The sequence below is a fragment of the Magallana gigas genome, chromosome 5 (assembly GCF_963853765.1).
Source record: "Magallana gigas chromosome 5, xbMagGiga1.1, whole genome shotgun sequence".
Taxonomy (NCBI): Eukaryota; Metazoa; Mollusca; class Bivalvia; order Ostreida; family Ostreidae; genus Magallana; species Magallana gigas.
The window spans coordinates 33977505-34000114 of NC_088857.1; the positions used below are offsets into that span (position 1 = coordinate 33977505).

General features: G+C 34.6%; 1 protein-coding gene across 4 annotated transcripts; it reads left to right on the plus strand.

Moving 5' to 3' along the window:
- Nucleotides 1-437: 437 nt before the first annotated feature.
- LOC105338935 (homeodomain-interacting protein kinase 2) lies at nucleotides 438-22040 on the plus strand. 4 transcript variants are annotated; one of them, XM_066084676.1, is made up of 16 exons: nucleotides 438-779; nucleotides 1277-2278; nucleotides 6745-6868; nucleotides 8226-8348; nucleotides 8837-8923; nucleotides 10210-10394; nucleotides 10743-10905; nucleotides 12443-12644; nucleotides 13146-13234; nucleotides 14047-14112; nucleotides 15155-15349; nucleotides 15443-15534; nucleotides 15692-15955; nucleotides 16050-16138; nucleotides 16263-16902; nucleotides 17348-22040. In XM_066084676.1, the coding sequence occupies exons 2-16, from the start codon at nucleotides 1290-1292 to the stop codon at nucleotides 17709-17711; spliced, it is 3672 nt and encodes a 1223-aa protein (XP_065940748.1). In that variant the 5' UTR covers nucleotides 438-779; nucleotides 1277-1289; the 3' UTR covers nucleotides 17712-22040. The 4 variants fall into 4 exon arrangements, with proteins under 4 accessions (XP_065940748.1, XP_011442560.1, XP_065940749.1 ...); XM_011444258.4 differs by having other exon boundaries at nucleotides 17363-22040; XM_066084677.1 differs by having other exon boundaries at nucleotides 15695-15955.
- Nucleotides 22041-22610: the final 570 nt, after the last annotated feature.

Below are 22610 nucleotides of genomic sequence, written 5' to 3' on the forward strand. Positions count from 1 at the left end.
TAAATAGAAGTTTATTTTTCCATAATCCTTTAGAAAAAAAATGACGTTATTGTTCCATTTTCAAATCAGTGATCATATTTTACTAGAAATTGTTATAGGAGGGGAATACTGAAAAATGTCTATTTTATAGTTTTGTTTGTGAAATATGTAAACAAAAACTTTTGGCGCACTTGCTTGGAGACGAGCTTGCTCATTGGTCATATTTCATGACTCCCATTTACACACATATCAATGACGTCATTTGTAGAGAACCGAACGGAATTTATTACAAAAGAAACTCCATTTCCTTAACAGATTTACTTTTAAAAACTAAACACAAGCCATTTAAGCATAAAATAATATTCAAAATATAGTTAATTGTATTAAAATAGAAAACGGTCGCTGGAAAAACTTTAAACAAGGAAATACACACTAAATATTTCCCCATATTTAATCGGAAGTGACAATTCATCCATTAGGTTCTTCTACATGAACTCGACTTGATCCCCCGTATGCTACACAGACTGACAAGAGAATGATATTTACTTGAAGAATGGCTCAGACAGAGCCTTTATTTCGGGGGAAACACGAATTTTATCAATTGTGAACAGTAGTGGTAACGTGGGGCATTTTTACAGCGTATGGAGATGATCACAAGAGTCGCTAAAACCACGAACAGAGGAAAAACACATGCTCACGGAAATGGCTTATCGTCATAAACATTGAGAGGGACTTTGTTTATGCAACAGACTTTTTATAAAGTGACAAAACTGAAAGAGGGAGACATTTAAGAGAAGTGGGTAAGTTGTTGAATCAAAACTTTCCAAAGGAAAAACAGAGGATCGTGTCCATGTTAGGAAATAGGTCAATATGTTCATGGTCAAGGTTATGAGATCGCCATGCTTGTAAATAGTCGTGATATTTGTATCGTCTTAAAGTGTTTGTGTTTCTGATCGTATTAGTCCTAGATATGAAGCTTTGGTAATTTATAGAAAATTTTCTGTAATATTTATCGTTATAATATGTGATTAGTTTGCTTGTGCACAGCACAGAGAAGCACGTTTCCATTTTAGGCATTGATCATTGTTGTGTGCGTGCGATGTCGTGCAACCACATCACATGTACTTGCAAGTGCTGAAAATTAAACGAAATCTTTGTTAATGTTAAGGAACTATTATAACTATAAAGTTTTACTGCGTGTTCTGAAGAAAATTAGCTTTGTGAAGTTATTTTGGCATGTTACATGTGTCTTTGTTTTTCTGCTTATTATGTCATAAACTTTTATACTGATTTTCAGAAGGTGGTCCCTGATGCAAGAAGGAAGCTACAGCTCAAAGATAAATGCATTTAGCAAGAAGATCAAGTTAGAAGTATTTCCTGATCTCCATAATGTAGCTTCATCAAGTAATCTATACAGGTCACAGAGTCCATTATTACACTCAGCATCAGAGTATCTTCAGGGTAACTGCAACCAGACTTTGTTTTATCCACCAAATAGGAATGTTTATAGGGACGAGGAGAATATATCAAATAATTACATTCGTGCTTCAACCATAAAACTTCTGGATACGTATCAGAGATGTGGAATTAAACGTAAATGTGAGGAATTGGAAATACCAATGCAGCTCACGGACGTTCAAACAGTACCAAGCGAGGATGAGAAGCCCCTTATTGCCACGACAACTACGAACACAACGAACACCTCCAAGAATACGTCGTCCTCAAACAGCGAAGGGGACTACCAGTTAGTCCAGCACGAGGTGTTGTACTCTTTAACGAGTCACAATGCCTACGAAGTGCTGGAATTTCTTGGTCGTGGCACATTTGGTCAAGTGGTCAAATGTTGGAAGAAAGGAACCAATGAAATAGTAGCAATAAAAATCTTGAAAAACCACCCTTCGTATGCAAGGCAGGGCCAGATCGAAGTCAGCATATTAACAAGACTGAGCCATGAAAATGCTGACGAGTACAACTTTGTGCGTGCATATGAATGTTTTCAGCACAAAAACCACACTTGCTTGGTTTTCGAGATGCTTGAACAGAATTTATATGACTTTTTGAAGCAAAACAAATTTCAGCCTCTACCCCTGAAATACATCCGTCCTATAACGCAACAAGTGTTGACAGCATTGCTGAAGCTAAAGAGTTTACATTTGATTCATGCTGATCTAAAGCCAGAAAACATCATGTTGGTGGACCCAGCTCGAATGCCTTACAAAGTGAAAGTCATTGATTTTGGTTCTGCTAGTCATGTGTCCAAAGCAGTCTGTTCTACATATCTGCAGTCAAGATATTACAGGTAAGAGAATGGAGTTGTTAGTTTGCGTGTTTGTTTTGTGAAGTAATTGTTTCATTTTACTCTGTTACTGTGCTCAGTATTCAATTATTAATCCTTTTTGCACAGATTTTATTAAAATTGAGTTGGAAATGTTTGTTTCCCTTGTTCCCAGGGATATCACTAATTTGTCGTAATGTTTTTAATGCTCTATTGTAAACAAGTTTTCCTGAATGATTGAACTAAACAACCCCTAGACTTTTCTCTCTATTTTTCTTGTTTGTCTTTTACCAAATAATACTTGGTTTCGTAACTTTGTTTTCGAGGAAAGGATAAAAATGTGTTAATCACATTGTAATTTATCTGATGCTTATTTCTTGATCAGGGAAATGATTTTTATAGGAAATCTCAATAATTTAGTATAATGATGATATTTCCTGATGGCAAAAATTAACCTATCCTTAAATTATGATTTTGCATTAAATGATGAAAAATTTATGATTACAATACAAACTTACAAATGAATGAAAATCAAAAAGTATAGAAACTTACATTAATTAAGTTCAATTAAAAAAAAATACCATATTGATATTCAACATTTGAAACACTTTGTGAGAAAGGGGGGGGGGGATTGGTTCAGAACTATTAAACAAAGTTATGAACTTTTTGTTTTCATATTTTTCTACACTGTGATGCCAACATTAATCTTGCATTCCATTTCTAACATATGACAACAGCATAGCAGCTCAGTTAGCTAGGGTGTTTGTAGTTTGTCAGTCAGTTACATGAGTTTACACCAGGATGCACATCATATCATGTTCTGTAACTTTACTGTAGGTGGGATGGTATGACCAAATGCAGTATATTTTCATTCCCACATCAATCACTAGACTTGGTATTTAAGCTTGCAGAGCCTATAGACAATAGTTGTGTCATTTGCTCCACCATTGGTTACAGCAGGGGACAAAGTAGACATTTCCTGATCTGGAGTACCAAGTCACCAATTACCACTTTAGTTTGTAAAGTGCCCATATGAGTTGTCAATTCCATCTTGATATTAAAGTCTCTGCATAATATTTTGATAATGTTGTCGTGACTGCATGTGTTTTTTATAGATGACAAAAAAAAGGAAAAATGTCATATATTAATAACCAAAATGCCTATGTGGTACAAAAACCAAATAACCTACATTCATTTTCTTCTTTCTGATGAAACCAATTTGATGGATATGTTCTTGTACCATCATTTGTGTATGCTTTGTATTAAAGAATCAAAGTTAATTTTTTAAAATGCTTTTAGGCATTCCCTGGTGTCATGCCAAAGGTTCCTATGTTCACTTGATTAAGGGTAGAAGTTTAAAAAAGAAATATTTTCAGCAGTGAAGGTTGTTGCCAAATTTAGGAGTGTCTGGAATGAAATAAATACTGCATGGATTGGTTGCTACTAACTTGCTAGACATTATTTTTGTGATGGCTACTAGTAGTTGAACTGTGGCCTTGTGGTGTAGGAGTGCTGTAATGCCTGGGTGTAAGGGGATGATGGTCAGTGAACCACTTACTAGGGCTGCCTGGAGTGAGACTGTTATAGAAATGCCTAGACAGTGACAGATGGCTGTCATTCTGCACCTGTATGTTAATGATCACCTTGTTGTAGTTCACAAGATATTCAGTCATGGTGTAGTTAAAGAAATAATCAGCTAGCTAGAGAGAAATTCAAGGCACATAGAAACTGCACTCAGTGTCAATCTAGAATAATATGCTACCTTGTGAAATACAGTGGTTTAGAATGAAAAGATGCCCAAAGGTTAAGTTCACTGAATATTTTTTTCTATTCAAAAGACATTAAAGGATGCTGATGGGAAGCGTTGTTGAAAATCGCATATGTGTAAAATTTGCCATAGGCTGACTAAGATTTGTTGTGTTTCATTATTTCGATAGAAAAATATAATTTTTTTTTTAAATTTAAAATTGTGGTTCAAAATCAACAACCAGCATTTTCTAAATCAATTATTACAGAGGGGAAAAAATGACGTTGAAAATTTAATAATTGCCTTTTTGCTTGATATGGCACAGTTTGGCAGGGTTTTTTGGAGCCTTCAAAACCACAGGGTCAAACTTAAAAGCACATTTCATGGTGAGAGTCTCAAGTGTTGGATGGTTTCAAAATTTCTCCTAGGAGAAATTGAGATATGAGAGCTTTCATTAGCCCTGCAGATCTCTGCCAATCAACAGGCACTACAAACAGTTTCAGGAACTGTAAAAAAGAGAAAAAAAGAGAAAAAAGTTACTCTGAAAGAGTAATAACCATGGCTATGAAATTACTGTTTGGGCTTTGTTATAATGAGATTCTTTGCCCAGGAGCCTGTGAAGTCAATAGAGACTGTAACACTATTTGTGTATAATTCGTGCACTGCAGAAAGAGGCACTCTGTTTAGGAATTCATGTGTGTATGTTTACAGGTGAACCCAATTTTTAAACAGAATATGCCCCTAAAATCACTGCCAGACTTGGTGGAGATAGCAGTATGGCAACACAAGAGATACACTTGGCTGCCAATTTCTGAAAGTTTATTGGGGAGGGTTTGAGTTTGCTGAAATAACAGAAACATGAATCACATTCCTTTCTAATAATTTCTCTCAACCACTGTACAATGAAAAATAAAGCTTTTAGAAAATATAGACTCAGGATGTGATAGATAAATGCAGGAAATTAATAAAAAGGGATCTATATTATTGTATTATATCATGAATGTAAAACAGAATAATACATTGTCTGATAATTTGTGCCCATCTTATAAATGATGCTTTACTGGCATGTCTGACGTGTAGTCTACAAGCTTCCATATTCCCGCTAATGACATGAGATGTGTCAAGCTCGGGTCTAGGATTGGTATGAGCATTGGTATGAAAGTGCTTTTATGGATATATACCAGAGCTTTAGAATGATAATCAAACATAGCTGTGTACTAATTAATTAGTACAGAGCAGACCCATACATGTGTATGTAACTAATTGGATTGAGAGATGGGCCAGACGTCATGGTATTATCAGTCCATACGTAGGGATTTGTACATTCAAATGTTAAAAGAAAACAATGTATCTCTACTATTGCCAGTCACAGTAGATGTGGTTATCTGACATGGACTGTTTTATTGGGTTTGATAAACAGGCATATGATATTAAATAAATATGATATATGTATAATTAAGTAAATATATAGTCACTGAGTATTTTGATAAAACATCAGACTGTGGGCTCCAGCAGTGACCCATGTGTGTGTATTTGAACTTAGTGTTATGTTGCGACACACAATGCATGGATACCAGTCAACAGATTACTGCTACATAATGCATGAGCCCTGATAAATATTTAAAGTAAGGTTGGATTAAAGGTATTCCCTTCCACATTGTAAATAGGAACAACAATGAAATTGGATTTACTTTTCTCTTTGTCTGACCAGGAGAAGGAAATTTTTATTGGTGCACAGGTTTCCATAATGTCAGGCCCTAGAGAACATTCATATTTATTCGGTATTGATGTCTATCTAGATTTAATAATGGTTTTATCACTAGGTTTCATCAGTAGTTTCTGGCCTCTCCATAGAAGGAAATAACATATTGATATTTTCCTCTGCGAGAATGACGTCTGGCTGATTATTTAGCGAGAAAAGTTACTTTCTGAAAGCTCGTGATGGAAATCCTAAGAAAGTCTTCCTGACTGGTACTTTGTTAATAATGTTGACATTCCCTCTGACTTGAGGAGATAGGCTGCTCGCGCATTTAAATACAAAGCGTTTTGGCACAGGTATGAATGCCTGTTTCCAAAGGCACGCCACTTGGATTGTTTGGGGTCAATATTCAAATTACAGGTGGTGTGAGCAGGAAATGGAGATATTGTGTGGATTAAAGGTCCCACAAAGGCCCTGTAGGCATTTGTTCATACACAAGCCAGTCAGTGTTCTCCGAGTCTCTAACGCCACTATTACATTGTCTGATATGGGCATGATAAAGACTTGCTATCAGATGTGATGTGAAGTCATGTGTCTAGTAATAAAGACGCTGTTTATTTTGCTGGGTGTATATTTTGTGGGGGTTTTTAGAGTTGTTGCATCCGGTCTTCCCATCCTTTCTCTTGAATTAAATCAAATATTTATAAAAAGCAGTAAAAAATACAAAAATAACTATAACTGGCTAAAACATACATAAAAAGTGTAGATGATATGTAACATATGTAACACTGCACAAATGATAGAATCAAAAATGAATCGGTTATTAATAAGAAAATTGTCAGAGTAGAAGAGAAAAGTCCATGAACCTTGTTTACGTGTATAAATAAATACATTTTGTTGTTGTAAAGGCAACTGCTTTCTGTGGTAACAGTAGTGTTCTTTTTATCAAGATACATCCATAGCTTAGCCTTGATCTGCCGACTTGAGCTGACTTGCATTGATAATTTGACATCAATAATCACTGGTTTGTTTATCTCCTTTCAGAGCCCCTGAGATCCTGCTTGGCCTTCCATTTTGTGAAGCCATTGACATGTGGTCCCTGGGCTGTGTGATAGCAGAACTGTTTTTAGGCTGGCCCCTATATCCAGGCTCTTCAGAATATGACCAGGTATAGTATATGTATGCAGATAAGATGTCAAGCACCCCCCCCCCCCCCCCCCAACACACAAAACACACACAACATGCAACACTTACCAAACCTGACAGTGAAAATGAGATATAATAACAATATTTCATTAAAGTAAAACAGCTGTCGATATGTTATGCTTCATGAAAACTGTGCAGAAGGAGCCTTTGATTATAATTAAAGGAAATTGAAGCATGATGTATGGAGGTTTCTCAAGGTACTAAAGTATGGTATTAAGTATGTAGAATCGTCGTGAAAGCCATGTAGTACTATTGACAACATAATGGATTAGGGTGATCTTAGCCTTATGATAAATGAGGAACATTGTAACTCTCTGCTTACATGACATCAACGAATGACCTTGTAGTTATGTTCCTTATATTTCGGCACGCATGCATTGAACAGTGCTTTTTGTTGTTCATTGCATACTTCCTAATCCTATTACCGGTATAACTGACACAGAGAAAACAGCATGGTTCCTGTCTAGATGTGCAATAACAGATGGTGTTGCAGTGATGCTGTGTTTGTTCTGGTTTTGATTATAAGATTTAACTGAAAACCACCAATTCTAAAATAGAAAAAAAAACAACCGAAAAATGGGGGGGGGGGGGTTTAGAGGAAAAAGCAACAAAATGATGAAAATTGAAATGTACACAGGATATGCATAGTGTTTATGCAATTTTGTACAGTATTGTGTACAATATGAAAACTGAAGTGAAAATTGTTACTGAATTATTAATTTTTTTTATATATATAGTTTGAGAAGGAATTTTCTTTAGATATTACTTATGTGGATAAATTGATTAAAAATAGGTGCCCAAATATAAATGTGGAGGCATTGTGATTGTAGCATATAAAAAGTTTTCAGTATTCAAATCATGCCAAAAACAGCCGATATGTTTGACCCAGCTTGACTGGTAGTTGATAAACAAGCCTAAAAATCATTCAAACCATGTTATCTCTCTGCTGCATGCTTATCGCCAAATTATGCGCACCAACATTTCATCAGTGCAGTTTTAGTTATGAATAATAATAGTAATTCTGTGAACTTGATGAGATGCTTTGATGTAGACATTTAACTGTGTAGCTTAATGAACTTTATGTACAGAGAAATTTTTACATTATTTTTTATATCACATTGAATAAGACCATTTCCTAATCATTAAACTTGTAGATTAGGAAATAATTCTGTTTATAGATAAAATAAAATGAAGAATTAGTTTTGTTTAATATAGATGAAAAAGACTTCCGAATTGAGATATTAATCGCATCACACTGACTGGTGTAATTCAGAGACGGCTGTATCAGTAGCAACACTGACATGTATGCTTTGTTACAGATTCGCTACATCTCCCAGACACAAGGCTTGCCAGCTGAACATATGCTGAGTGCAGCTACCAAAACAACCAGATTCTTCATCCGAGAAAACACAGACAGCAACTATCCTTTCTGGAGACTGAAGGTAGATCAGCACCTCTGGTGTTCATACAAATCACCCCCAATCAATCAATACGCACTCCCATTGCAGCCAGAAATCTTTGTATCCTAAATCTATAATCAAATTTGTTCTGTGTGACAGAAGAACGAGGAGTCATGCATATTTAACGGCTTTGCGTTACCTGATCTGTGCCTATTGGAAAGAGACTAAATATTGTGCAGACTGAATATTAAGCCTGATGGGCATATTGTCTTATTAAGTTCATGAAAAAACCCATTTGGTTCTTGGTATTATTTCTTCAGTTATTATGCATATAGATTTTGCTCATGCTCTAGAAATTTGAATTAGCTTAGCCACCAAAGAAAAAAAATCAAATGCTTCCAATAATTGAAAAAAGAGTATTTGGAGACTTTGTAATCGTCATAACTATATATTTTTTTACAAAGATAAAGCAAACAAGATTTGTTAGTATAGAATATATTTGTACATCAAAGTTAACAATTTTTTTACAGACACCAGAAGAACATGAAGGTGAAACAAAAATCAAATCCAAAGAAGCAAGAAAGTACATTTTTAACTGTCTGGATGACATGGCACAGGTAAGAGAGATGGAGGCAGGTATAATGGGAGTTGCATTCATGAGGGAAAAGAGATAAAAAAGAAGAAACTCATGAACTGTCTCCATATTACCAATTTAATATCTAATGTCATAATTCTCCTATTGATCAAGTGATCATTGTAGACTTAATGGACTCTAAGTCACAAATGTTAATTCAACAAAGCCATCAAAATCATAAAATGTACTGTATACCATGTAGGAGGAAGATAGTTTTAAGTCTGAACTTTTGATTGAAGGAAAATACCAATATCTTTGAGTTAAATGATGTAATTTAACATTTCAGTAGGGTTGCCTTAAAAATGTCGGAAGAAAGTAAAGGGAACATGATTACCTCAGGGAAGAAAAGCTGGATTATGAAAACGATTTCACAGTTCTTTTAAAAAAAACCCATAACTTATGAAAATTGAATGCAACACCCAGTTTAGTTTAAGAAATTTAAATTAGAATTTCCTGTTTTACAGAACTGGCCTTTTTATCTGTGTATTTTTTTCCGGCATTTATTGTTTATTTAAGGTTTTGTATTGATAACTTCCTTGACTAGGATGACTAAGCGCGCATAGCTTTCTGTGGCGTCAACATGTTTCCTGCACTAAATATTTTGCAGATTATGTTTTATGGAAACATTTTATATTGCCTGGTTTCTAAGAAAGATCAACAGAACTCTACTTCCTCCCCTTCCAATAATAAGTTGGTGTCCTCAATCATCTATTAATAATATGATTATATTTGGGAAAGGTTGTTATTGGCAATTTTGCTTTGAACCAAAACTGATATCTTACAAAAATAACACGTCTACGACATCAAAAAAAAAAAAAATAAAAAAAAAAGTTATTACTGTTAAATGGTGGCCCAATATTTGTGGTATTTTTGGGTAGCCCTTTTGAGTATTTACATCCTCGATAAAAAATTTTTTTGATACAGTTAGTTTTCTTAATTAAACTGAAAGCAACACATCCATGAAATTACATCCGCACAAATAAGCAAAAATTCCATAATCCATAAAAATTGGCTCTTACAAATTTAAATTTTTCTACAGTTTTATAAGTCATGTTAATTATGATGCAGAATTTGGGAAAAGAGTTTTACCCACCTTGATGATTAAATGCTTTAGTTTTCAATAGATACAAACTTCTTTTATCTTCTAAATCACACATTTAATTCTCTTGTTTTGCATTGTTTGAAATATTAAAGACAGTGCAATAGATTAGAATAACTTATCAAATGTATACAATTGTCTCGAACCATCTGTGTATGTTTGATTGACAGATCAATGTGCCCACTGACTTGGATGGCAGCGAATTAATGGCAGAGAAAGTGGACAGGAAAGAGTTCATTGACCTACTAAAGCGAATGCTGACGCTGGACCAGGAGAGGAGGATCACCCCGGGGGAGGCCCTGAACCACCCCTTTATCACCATGGCCCATCTCGTGGAGTACGCACCCTGTAACATGTAGGTATCAAGTACACAACCTAGCATGGACTGTGCTGTATATATAAGCACCTATTGCAATCATGTAATGAACGATGTGGTATATTATAATGATTTAAATCTTTATATTATTACATGAATATTTGTTTTTCCTTGGTAAACTGTAGTCAAGCTTCATTTTGGTGCCTCTTTTGAATTAATTATGTGCTATTTCAACACAATTCTTTTGAAAAATATTGAATTTTCCCAGTCATATATTTGGTTCAGTATTTTAATGACTGCATTGAAACAACTAAAGAAAACTAGCATCATGGCATCAATAATATAGTACGACATTTTCCGATTACAAAACTGATTTTTTTTGTGTAGGTTTAAACAGAGTCTGTCAGCGATGGAAATTTGTCGACGGCCAGTGAAGAGCATATTTGACGTGAATCAGAACGCGACTTCTATCATGTCCAATCTGGTCCCTCCATCCACCAGTAATCTGACTGTCAGTTTCAACAATCAAATCAATGCACTTCACACTCAGGTAAGAAACCATACACTGTAAGGCACACTGCTAGCAATACTGCTGAGAATGATTTAAAAACTAGTTGCTGCAATGAAATTATTATACCCCCGCTCCGAAGGAGAGGGGGTATACTGTTTTACCCTTGTGTGTCTGTCTGTCCGTCTGTCCGTCCGTAACAAAAATTTCTGTCGCATTTATCTCAGCAACTATTTATCACAGATGCTTGAAATTTTTACACAGTGTTTGTTAAGGCATGCCATATCGTGGGATATATTTTTGTACCAATCGGACGTCAACTTCCTGTTAAATGACAACTTTGCTTATTTTTTAATTAAAATTTTCAAACAAATTTTCGTCAAAGATTTCTCAGCAACTATCTATCGCAGATGCTTGAAATTTTTACACAGTGTTTGCTAAGGCATGCCATATCGTGGGATATATTTTTGTACCAATCGGACGTCAACTTCCTGTTAAATGACGACTTTGCTTATTTTTTAACTAAAATTTTCAAACCAATTTTCGTCAAAGATTTCTCAGCAACTATCTATCGCAGATGCTTGTAATTTTTACACAATATTTGTATGGGCATGCCATATCGTGGGATATATTTTTGTACCAATCAGACGTCAACTTCCTGTTAAATGACGACTTTGTTTATTTTTAGCAAAAATTTTCAAACAAATTTTTGTCAAAGAATTCTCAGCAACTGTTTATCGCAGATGCTTGAAATTTTTACACAGTGTTTGTTAAGGCATGCCATATCGTGGGATGTATTTTTGTACCAATTGGACGTCAACTTCCTGTTAAATGAGTACTTTGTTTATTTTAGCCAAAATTTTCAAACAAATTTCCGTCAAAGATTTCTCAGCAGCTATTTATCGCAGATGCTTGAAATTTTAACACACTATTTGTTTTGGCATGCCATATTGTGGGATATATTTTTGTACCAATCAGATGTCAACTTCCTGTTAAATGACGACTTTGTTTATTTTTAGCAAAAATTTTCAAACAAATTTTTGTCAGGGAATTCTCAGCAACTGTTTATCGCAGATGCTTGAAAATTTTTACACAGTGTTTGTTAAGGCATGCCATATCGTGGGATGTATTTTTGTACCAATTGGACGTCAACTTCCTGTTAAATGAGTACTTTGTTTATTTTAGCCAAAATTTTCAAACAAATTTTTGTCAAAGATTTCTCAGCAGCTATTTATCGCAGATGCTTGAAATTTTAACACACTATTTGTTTTGGCATGCCATATTGTGGGATATATTTCTGTACCAATCGGATGCCAGCTTTCTGTTAAAGGTCAACTTTGCTTATTTTGCATATTCACATCAGAGCGGGGGTATCACTAGTGAGCATTGGCTCACAGATATCTTGTTAATTATGCAATTTGAACTGAATATTTGAGTATATATTTACATTAAGCAAAAGTTTGCTGATTTCGACAACTTCAGTATTAAACATTTTTGATCACCATTTATCATTAGATTTTAATTAAATGATAATTTCTGTTGATAAGTTGGTTTGAATGATCATCGCTTGTCTTGGCAGATGGCTACCCAGAACTTGAGTGGCAATTCTCATCCGGGTACAGAAGTTCAGTATTTGCCATACCCCCTACAGTCACGGCATTACATTCCCTATCAGCCATCACAAGTTAACACACAGCTGTCAGCACCCAGGTCTTCAACACAGTTTAGCCGCACCGATCCTTTCATTCACGTCTCCTCTATTGTGGTGCCCGGCCTCCAAGGTACACATCACCCAAGCCTAACTCTTCAGAAGTGCACTGTCAACAGTAATGAGCCAAATAATGACAGAAATTTATTCAAGTTCATTATTCATTTTAATTTTCTATATTGAATTTAAGCATATTTTTATGGAGTTGAATGTCTTCATTTAAATGGAATACTGTACCTAAATCTCTTATTTAATGACTTTAAAGTTGAGTTAAGATTTCTGTCTCACAATTGCTAGAGAAAGTGAAAAATAAAAGCGGAAATCTATCGGGAAGAATTAGAATTTTGAATGCACAGACTATTTTAATATATCAAACACACTTAATAATTTCTTTCATGTTCAATGGTTGATTCTATAAAAAATAAATAAAGAAAATGGATATTGTCACAATGTTTATTAGTATATGGTTGGAATGGACAGAGATAGTTTGGGATTCTGTCAAGGAGCCATATTAATGATAGTCTACACATTAAATTTGTTTGTGAAGTGTTGATTTTATATTTGATATTTGTAGGTCTGAGTTCCCCCACAAGGTACAACCATGTTCCCATGGTAACCCAGGCAGCTCCAACATTACAACTTCAGCCACAGCTGATAGCACAGGTCGGTTGTCCTGTAGCCATTTTCTTTCTTCTATAGATAGGTCCCTGCATGTGGTAAAAAGGAAGTATTATTAGTGTTAATCCGTCTTGTGCAGGAAGTATTAATGTTAACACCTGTACAGGTAAAGCACATAAAAGAACGGAAGGAAATTACCTAGTCAGAGGAGGACTTTAAATCGAAGGGAAATAACCCTCCCAAGCCTAGCCACCATTTCATTTGTGCTTCTTGCATGATTGTAGAACCTAGTATTTCAGTGCAATGTCAACCATTCTTAGACTCTAGTTTATATCGAATAAACTGTGATTGTCATGTATATATGATAGCATGGTTTAGTTTTTTTTTTGGCATTGTGTGGTAGATGCTATTTGAAAACATGTGTGGTAAGAAAAAAATTAAAATAAAAAAACCTAAAATCCCCCCAAATAACCAGATTAAGTTTTATGTGCATCATCATACTTTCAGAAAAAAAGAAAACCTATCAAAAATAATAAAATCACACAAATAAATATAAGTGATGCTTTTATAAAACTTGAAAATAAGATACACAATGTAAAAATGAAAGAAGTGCTGTTATGCAATGTAATAATTAAAAGAAGTGTTATGAGGCAATGTAATGATAAAAAAGGAGTGGTATGAGGCAATGTAATGATAAATAAGGAGTGTTGTGAGGCAATGTAATATTAAAAAGAAGTGGTATGAGGCAATGTTATAATAAGAAGGAGTGAAGCAATGTAATAATGGATTGAGTGGAATGAGGAGGTGATTGGTTTGTGAGGTGATGTGGAGGTAACATGTTAGGCTTTCCTTTGTAGAGACCCGTCAACCATTCCCAGATAAGCCCAGTGACCATGATAGAACACCCATTATTCATGGCAACCGTATGTAACCCCTTGTATCATATCATTATCCTGTGTGCCATGTCTCTTTATTTCTGCTTACAGTTCCATCTATGCTGAAAACTACTCTCACCTATCAAACAACTTCAAGAAGTGCATAAATTTGAAAAAAAAAGGAAAAAAACAAATTAATAATGATTATACAAGGTGTGGCTTCATGTAGAGCATAAGATAAATTGCATTTTGTAGCTGTGCTTTGATATTACCCAGAGCTTGAAAGAATTCTTACATGTATGAATCTTCCTGCCACTGAATGGATACATCCAGAAGCTCTTAAGAGATGATTACTTTCTTGTGCACCTAATCAGTGTTACATAAGAGTCTAAAAGTAGGAGCCCGTCTGCTGGTTTTATTCTTAAGTTAGAATAGAAATGTTCACTCCCTGCTGAATAAAGTAGCTTTCGTTTACACTATTGATTTGTTACTGTCATCCTATGTAGATTTTGATCTTTTTATTGCTAAATTTAAAATAGTCCAAAATACATTGCGTAGGCTTAACAAATGAGAAGAGGAGAACTATCTCTTACTTGAAAAAAGAAATTAATAGCAAAACCCAAACACACCTAAAGAGAATGTAGTTTAGTCTTTTAAAAGTTTTTTTATATGCATGACAGTGAGCAGGGTTGTTATCATTAGGAATGAATCTCAAACTAAAGATGAGAAAAAGACCTTTATCACAAAACGTACATTGACATCGTCTACATTATTTAACAAAAAGTTTTGTCAGAAGATTCTGGTAGAACTTTAATATATATGTAAGCCTTTATAGTAATGCACTGGCTTTGTGTGCTACATGTAAAACTAGATATAGTTGTAGTCATATTTTATAGATGATTTTCATTTACTGCACTTATTATTTTTGATTCTATGCAGATTCACACATTATCATATCTGCTTTCATCTTAGTACTGTTGTGTTGTAGATGAATGAAATGTTTGTAAAACCCATGATTAATTTTTTTTTAGATTACAGGTCAATATGTAATGCAAAGAAAAAACTCTCATTGAATTTTTTTTATTTTTAGAATGCGGGAAATGCCTGGCCGGGAACACAGCAGGTTCTTGTGGGGTCATGGCAACAGATCCCAGGGATCCCCACCCAGAGGGCGGTCCAGCAGCCACTGTTGACCGACACACTGGCTGCCTCCCAGGCTCTCCAAGACTCGTGGAGACAATCTCTGGTTCTGGACAACTTGGAGCAGTCTTCTTTAGCTTCACTGGTGAGATGGTGTATCCCTCATAGCTTTGTGTTTTGTATCAACTTATTTTACATTGTTTCAAACCTGCATAAATTATTTCCATTGTAATTTTAGGGATCTGCATCACAGAAGTGGAATATTGGAGTTGTACCAACAAACTCTTACATACCCAAGGCTAGTTCAAGTAAAAGGCAGACCAAACAAAGGTTTGTGATTACAGTTATATGCAAGATCAAAAGGGTAAACTTAAAGAATGAATAATTTTGTCTTTTTTTAATAACATATACTTGCAGTACATGTCAAGAATTATTTTGTGATGTATAAGAATTTCAGATAAAGCTTGAACATTTAATTTCTTTACAGTAGAAGTTACAAGAATGGGGCAACCTCTACACATTTATCTCCAGTAAAGAAGAGAGTGAAAGAGAACACACCCCCCGAAACATTTGTCCCTGAGGACAGTGCCCTTCTACAGGAATGGGCGGACAACCTGAAAACCAGACAGTCAGGCAGAGAGCAGAAACAGATGATTGTGATAGCAGACACACCCAGCCCTACCCCCAGCATCATCACCATCAGCTCGGACAGCGAGGAAGAGGGGGAGCATAAGTTCCACAGGAACAGAAGGTGGGTAAATCACCAGATTGTAAGGATGCCAGCTCATCTCTAACCTGGTAGAATTGTTTATAGATATTTCTTTTTGAATTTTATTTGTCTGTAGGGCTGGAAGTCATCGAGTTCAAAATTGCAACCAAACAGGTGTAGATGCACACCCCTTTGTGACCAGCAGTGCTGGAAATGAAATTTTCGGTAAGTTTTTATAGCTGTATACTTAGTTTAAAAATTATTATTTTTTTAAAAGTTGTGGAAAAGTCTTATCTTTTAATATGAAGTTATCTGATGGACTCCTAATTATCTTGATTGTTAATTCCAGAATCCTCCAGAAGTCATAAGAGTTTACTCTCAGGTGTACCTGAAGTGACTTCTCAAGATTCTGAAGTAGAGTACCAGAATGCAATGTATAAGAAACAATTGGCCATGACGCCAATCAAACACGAGGAGATTGAGAGGGCAAGTGAAGAAACAGAAAAGTACCACTTAAATGGAGGAACTAGCTACAATGTGGTTCCACCAAATGTGACATTAGAAATGCCCAAGAAAAGGGAACAAGCAAAGGTGTCACCCTATGTTATGAACGTCCCAAAACAGGAAATATCCTCCTATGTACCATCCAATTCAACAATCGGTTACGACAGATCCAGGGGAGGAAGAAGCCCAAAAGTGGAGGTGAAACTGCCTCCACTAGAAGTGGAAATTAGTAATGCTGCTTTACAAGGAAAGCTTGCTTACGTGTCTCCCACAGTGCGCAATGTCCATGGTCAAGCTCATAAGCAACCAGCCTCTGGAATGGCTTTTGTCAACACAAACTCTGCTTTCCAACAGCATAAGGCCAGGCAAGTGAACATGAACTACACAAGACCAACCGGACCCAGTCAGCTATCACCTGTTCAAACAGGGGTAGCCATTGGTCAGCCAGTTTTCTTGAATACGGGTCCTCAAGTTGAAGTCCACAGGTATATTTGATGAAAACTTCAAAACTGATAGTTACATAAGATTGAGAAATATAAAGTTGTCTTTGTCATGTTATCGAAACTAAACACACTAGAACCATTTTATCAGGAGCTTGGAATTTTGGTAGTTCTGTGAAACAGCAGTGTGACATAGGCCTGTCTATTTCATTGCTGGCCACTCAGCCATGGCTCTTTAAAATCAACACGATTCGTCTGGCTTTTGAGCTAAGACTACCTAATCACTGTATATTTCACTTCAAGCCAGCATCATTTTCCTCTTTTGACGCAAGAAAAAGATAGTTACATCTTAACGAAAGTCCAAGGTCTTGTTAAAATGGTTCTAAGATTAAAATTTTAAAACTTTAAAACTGATTATTATTAAGATTAAGAAATACATGTATATAGTTTTGATTGTTATGATATGGAAACTAAATGCATTAAGATTTAGATTTGCCTTTAACAGGGATTTTAGGCGGCCTCCCACACTGCAGGGCAGTCCTATCCATCACTACCTACTACCGGCCCACCAGCAGCCCCAGATGGCAGCCATTCCCACGGCGATGAGTCAGTACACACCGTTCTCTCCCACAGTGGCTCCACCCCCCGCTCACCAGAGTCCCAGACACGTGCAGTACACAACACATCCCTTGCCAGCCCATGTTCACCCTGTCCTGCAGTCATCGACCCTCCCAACAGGGCCGTACCCCACACAGATCGCCTCGCAGTATGGCAGCCTCAATCCCGCGGGGGGTATATACGCCACATACCCTCTCAGCCCAACCAAAGGCAGATCATATCAATATTTTGCGTAACGTTCATAAGTCATCCTTTTTCTGACATTCATGGTGCTATTTTGTGGTGGCTTGCATTTTAAGATCACAGAATCACACACCTGTGTATTTTGGTTGTGATTTTTGACAAGGAATGGAATCTGGTTGATTTTAATGGTGTGGGTTTTCTCACCTTTAGTTCATTTTATCATTATCAGTGTTAGATGTAACCAATTATTTCCCCCCTTTTAATCATTTAGTAGCTCTTAGAATGTTTGTATGCTTAGTTTATTTCTCATTTTGTAACTTAAAAAGTAGCGGATACAGTACAATTTAGTTTTTATTCTATCATGCTTCATATTCAGATGAAATAACAGCCAGCCATATACATACATGTATTGCGTATATAGTATATTTCAGTGTATTGTATATTTTATCAATATATATATATATCTATAAATATATGTGTATTTTATTACCTACACAACAATCATTTTTAATTGCTATGAGAGCAATATATTGTTGCTATTGATTGTTTATTGTGTGTTGCAAAGTTTTGCAAAGTTTTTACATAATCTTAAGAATAATGTTCGTAAATTTTTAATCTTGTATTTTATTTCTGATAGAAAACTAATCTTAGCTCTAATTGTAGCTTTGGGCATTGAATATGTTGCTTCATATGAAATGATTTAAACATTTTGGCAATATATATATATATATTCATAACATTATTACCACAAATAAGCATTTAAAGGGTACTTGAATACTTGCCATAAATAAAGTAGAGGAAGAGCTTACCTAGAAAAAAGATGTCTCTATTGGTAAATATTTGAACATTCCACTTAACATAACTGTGTCAAGCACCAAGCACTAGGGAGAACAATTCATTGCAGAGTTATGTCAGTTATGTCCCTTGTTTGCTGTTGTACCTTAATATTTCATAGTCTGTGATCATAATATTATTCAGAATTTATGCACCTTGTTCAGCTATTATCAGGTGTTAGGAAATGGGGCAAAGTCACCCTGTTACTTGGCTAAAAATGTAATTTTAGCAATCAAGTAATCTCTCTCAAGATAAACATCAATTTTAGCATGCAACATGATTTATGATAAGGTCTTAGAATGAGATTGCTTTGAAGAAATGTGATACTTACTGACGAGCCAAAAATAAGGGCAGAATCTGGACAGATGATGTTATCTTTTGTCAATCAAAGAGCTATAAACACTATTTTTGTAATGAAATATTAATGTTATATGTGGTGCACATAATTTTGAATCATGTTTGAATAAGCATGTTTTTTTTTCCTTTTCAAAATATGATGTGGTGCCATTTTGTAAGTACATTGTAATTGTATAGCAAAGAATTTATTAATCCCTCTATTTTCTCTGTCTTCAGAAGATAATTGTCCATAATTGATGAATTTCTGGGGAGTGTACAGCACTGCCCCCTTGTACAGAAATGGGATTTTTCTTTATGTATATTTGTTATTATTGTAAATATGTTAGACTTGTATTAGAGGCCTTTCTATGCTGTTGTGGTGGTGATATGCACTAACTCTTGTGATACTCAATAGGAATAATGCCAAAGTCATTTTAAGATTACTGTCTTTTAAGTTTGAATTTTGATTTTTTTTTTCTGAAAAGGCAACTTTATAAAAAAAGAAAGATATTTTTTAAAATAACAAAATATATTATGGTTCAGAATTTTGGAATTCATTTAAGATATCATTTAACTGACCTTTTATAGTTTTAGATATGAATTAAGGTACATATAATTTTTCATTACTTCCTAATTTTGGTGTATTCCAATTTTTTCCATTTATTTTTAAATGATGTGACAGTTCACTTGTAATCGTAGATGTGATTTAGCGTGTACATTTTAACACTTGCCAGTATTTTATTTTTTTCATTGTAGTCTTTCATACACCAAATCATTTCCTGTCATCACCCATGTCTTTTATGACTCCAATATTTGTCAGCTTGTGATATTACAGAAGATATAAAAAAAAATGGCTTAAGTTTACAGAAGTCATCCTGCCGTCATTTCCATTATCACATTTTCTTTGTCAGGCTTAGAATTAGCTTGTCATTGGGTACATCTAGCATTGGGCAGAAAATACTGGAGTTGTCTACCTTGCTGTGTTCATTCATTATAGTGTATTCAATATTGTTTCCTCAGTATAATGTCTTGGTGTAGCTGTAGGTCTGTTTAAAGTAGAGTGTTTCCAGTAGTGTGTAGTGTGTCTTATTATGGAGGAGAGCCCCCCTACCTGTTCATTATTTATTCAGTTTCCCTCGGTAGTTTTTTATTTAACCTTAGATGAGTTTCATCACAGTGCTAGGCGGTTTTTGGTTTCTGTGTGTTTTGTGGCTCTTGGTTTTATCGTATTGATAGCTAATATTTAACCTGCGTGTTTTGTATTGTGATTTTGTATCATTCCGTGTTCCGAGGCACTGTACACTGGTTAATAGTCATAGCAGGGCCCATTTTTCTGCCTATTTCATTTGTTCTGTTTGATTTCCAGTAATTTCATTTTAAGAGTAGTTTTGATGATTTAAAAAGAAAATTGCCTCTTGTATTACATTGAATAAATTTTTATGTTCATGAATTGACATTTGTCAAGAGAGTGCTTTTGTGATGTAAAGCTTACTTCATACTCAGGGTTGCCAGTTGTTTCTATCCATGAATCATTGCATTTAAGATATAGTCATTGGTTTATAACAATATATGATTGAACTATATATACATTCACTTAGACATCATCATCATATAGTCAGAGACACTAATGCAATATTGTATTGTAAATCCACCTGTGGTTACTACACAGTCATCATCCTATCACCGGTATAGTCCTCATTCTAGCATTTAGTCTCCCTCATCTGTCTCAGTTCTAACTAATCAGAGGCCTTGTATTAACGGAATTTGAACTGGTTTGAGTTAGTTTTTGATGAGATGGGAAAGACATTGGAATTGGATGGTTCATTTTTTTTCTCTCTCTTTGTTTTATAATAGGGTAGAACTTGGTATAAAAAATTTAGTTATATAACCCAGAAATCTTTGATCTCTTAGTCAGATTTTAACATTATTTCACTTTAGATCTATTATATGTACATGTAGTGTTTTATTTTAGCTATATACTGTTTTAATTTTAATTGGTATCACTATATGTTTATATATATATTTTAGTACATACGGGATTCAGTCTGGTGTAGTTTATCTGTTTTAAAGAATCAAATGTCCCTGGCATTCCAGAATATGTAGCAGAACGAAATTTTAAACAAATAGAATTTTTTTGTCAGTGAAGGGTTTTATTCAGTGCTTTTAAGACTGATAACTTTGACTTGAATAGAAAGGTTTGGGTTTGAACTTTGCTTTTATTTTTGTTTTTTCGGGTTTATTGTCACGTTTGTTCACCACGTGGAGTGTAGGCAATTGGTTGTATAGCGTGTTTATCCATTTCAAATATGCTTTCATTTTGTTTTTTAAAACCCCCATTATAATAACACAAATGTATTGTGTCTAGTCAGTGTTTAGCGCGTGGTTTCAGTGTTAATCTATTTTATATTTCTCATTTAGCCATTAACCCATTATTCATTACGTATTTATGCACCCAATTGTTTCTATTTATTCTAATCCTCCTTTGAAAATCTTATTTATGTCCAGACCTAATAATTAGGCTTTTAAAAGAACTGTAGAGTGAAGAGACTTTGAATAAAAAGGGAGTTAAAAATATTTTTTCTTAAGATATAAATTGGTGAGGTTCAAAATAGTTAATGTTATTGTGTGAAAAGAAGCAGCATTTTTATATCATATATTTCATTTAGATCAGTTAGAAGTAAAGTGCTAATGCAGTGAATTTGTTTCCACATTTTTGGAGAAATCATGTTTGAATTCATGCTTTGTTGAGTATTACTATCATATGTCACCAATGAGTGTAGCCATTTTTTTCCATTGTATTTTCTTCTAATATCTGTGTGCAATATTAAACGTTGGACAAGCTTGTGCCTATCTCGCAGACTTAGGACACGGTTCAGTGATTTCTGTTCAAATAATTACAATATTCATATATTAGAGAGAAAAAAGAAGATAAGAAATCAAATTTACTTCATATTCTTTTTGATTTTGAACAATAATGTAAAAAAGAAGAATTAGAGCATTGATGTTTTGTTTAAGCTCAAAATTAAGATTTGTTAGAAAAGGTGGGTGGGTGTTTTGAAGTTTGATGATGTTGGCTAGACTATACGGAAGGTTTGTGAGATAGGTCACAGAAAGTACTTATCACAGCTCTTTGTTGTGTGGATCTGAGATATATCAAATGTAGAAATTAACTCACTTGGGATCAATAGGAATAAATCTTCACAGAAATTTTACCCTCAAATTTGTTTTTTATTACACTTGCATATTTATATATTATTATAAAACGACTACGAGTGTTGGGATGCTACCGCCACCCCAAATTTTAAAACATGAGCTCAACAGGTCTGGAGAAAAAATGGTGAAATTTGTTTATTATGGGCGAACCCGATTAGTAATTAAAAACACCTGAGTCGTCAACTTAATGATTTATATAAATATGACACCGATACTGGCTTCCAATTATCTTACTTTTTGTATTTTTAAGAGGATTTAGCTGGAAACAGAATATTTTAAAAATTTGGTATGAATTAACGCGCAATACAATTATCCATAAATACATTTTAAAGACGACCAAATTTACTTTGTAATATTTTTTAGGAAAAAAATGAAAATCAAGAATTGTAGATATTTTTTAACCATTGGCTTAAAACTAAAAATAAAAAAAAATCACATTAAATCATATTTCAACAAGAACTTGAAACGAAATAGTAAAACTTGTAAATTCGAACCGATCCCGATTGCAAATAAGATGGTATGGGATATCTGTCGATATCAATGTGGATTAAAATACATTTTAAATAAAC

Coding starts and splice junctions, on each gene's coding strand:
- LOC105338935 (XM_066084676.1), top strand. CDS start 1,290: ATGCAAGAAGGAAGCTACAGCTCAAAGATAAATGCATTTAGCAAGAAG. Junction 8,349..8,836: donor ATCCTTTCTGGAGACTGAAG/GTAGATCAGCAC, acceptor ATTTTTTTACAG/ACACCAGAAGAACATGAAGG. Junction 15,535..15,691: donor AAAAGGCAGACCAAACAAAG/GTTTGTGATTAC, acceptor ATTTCTTTACAG/TAGAAGTTACAAGAATGGGG.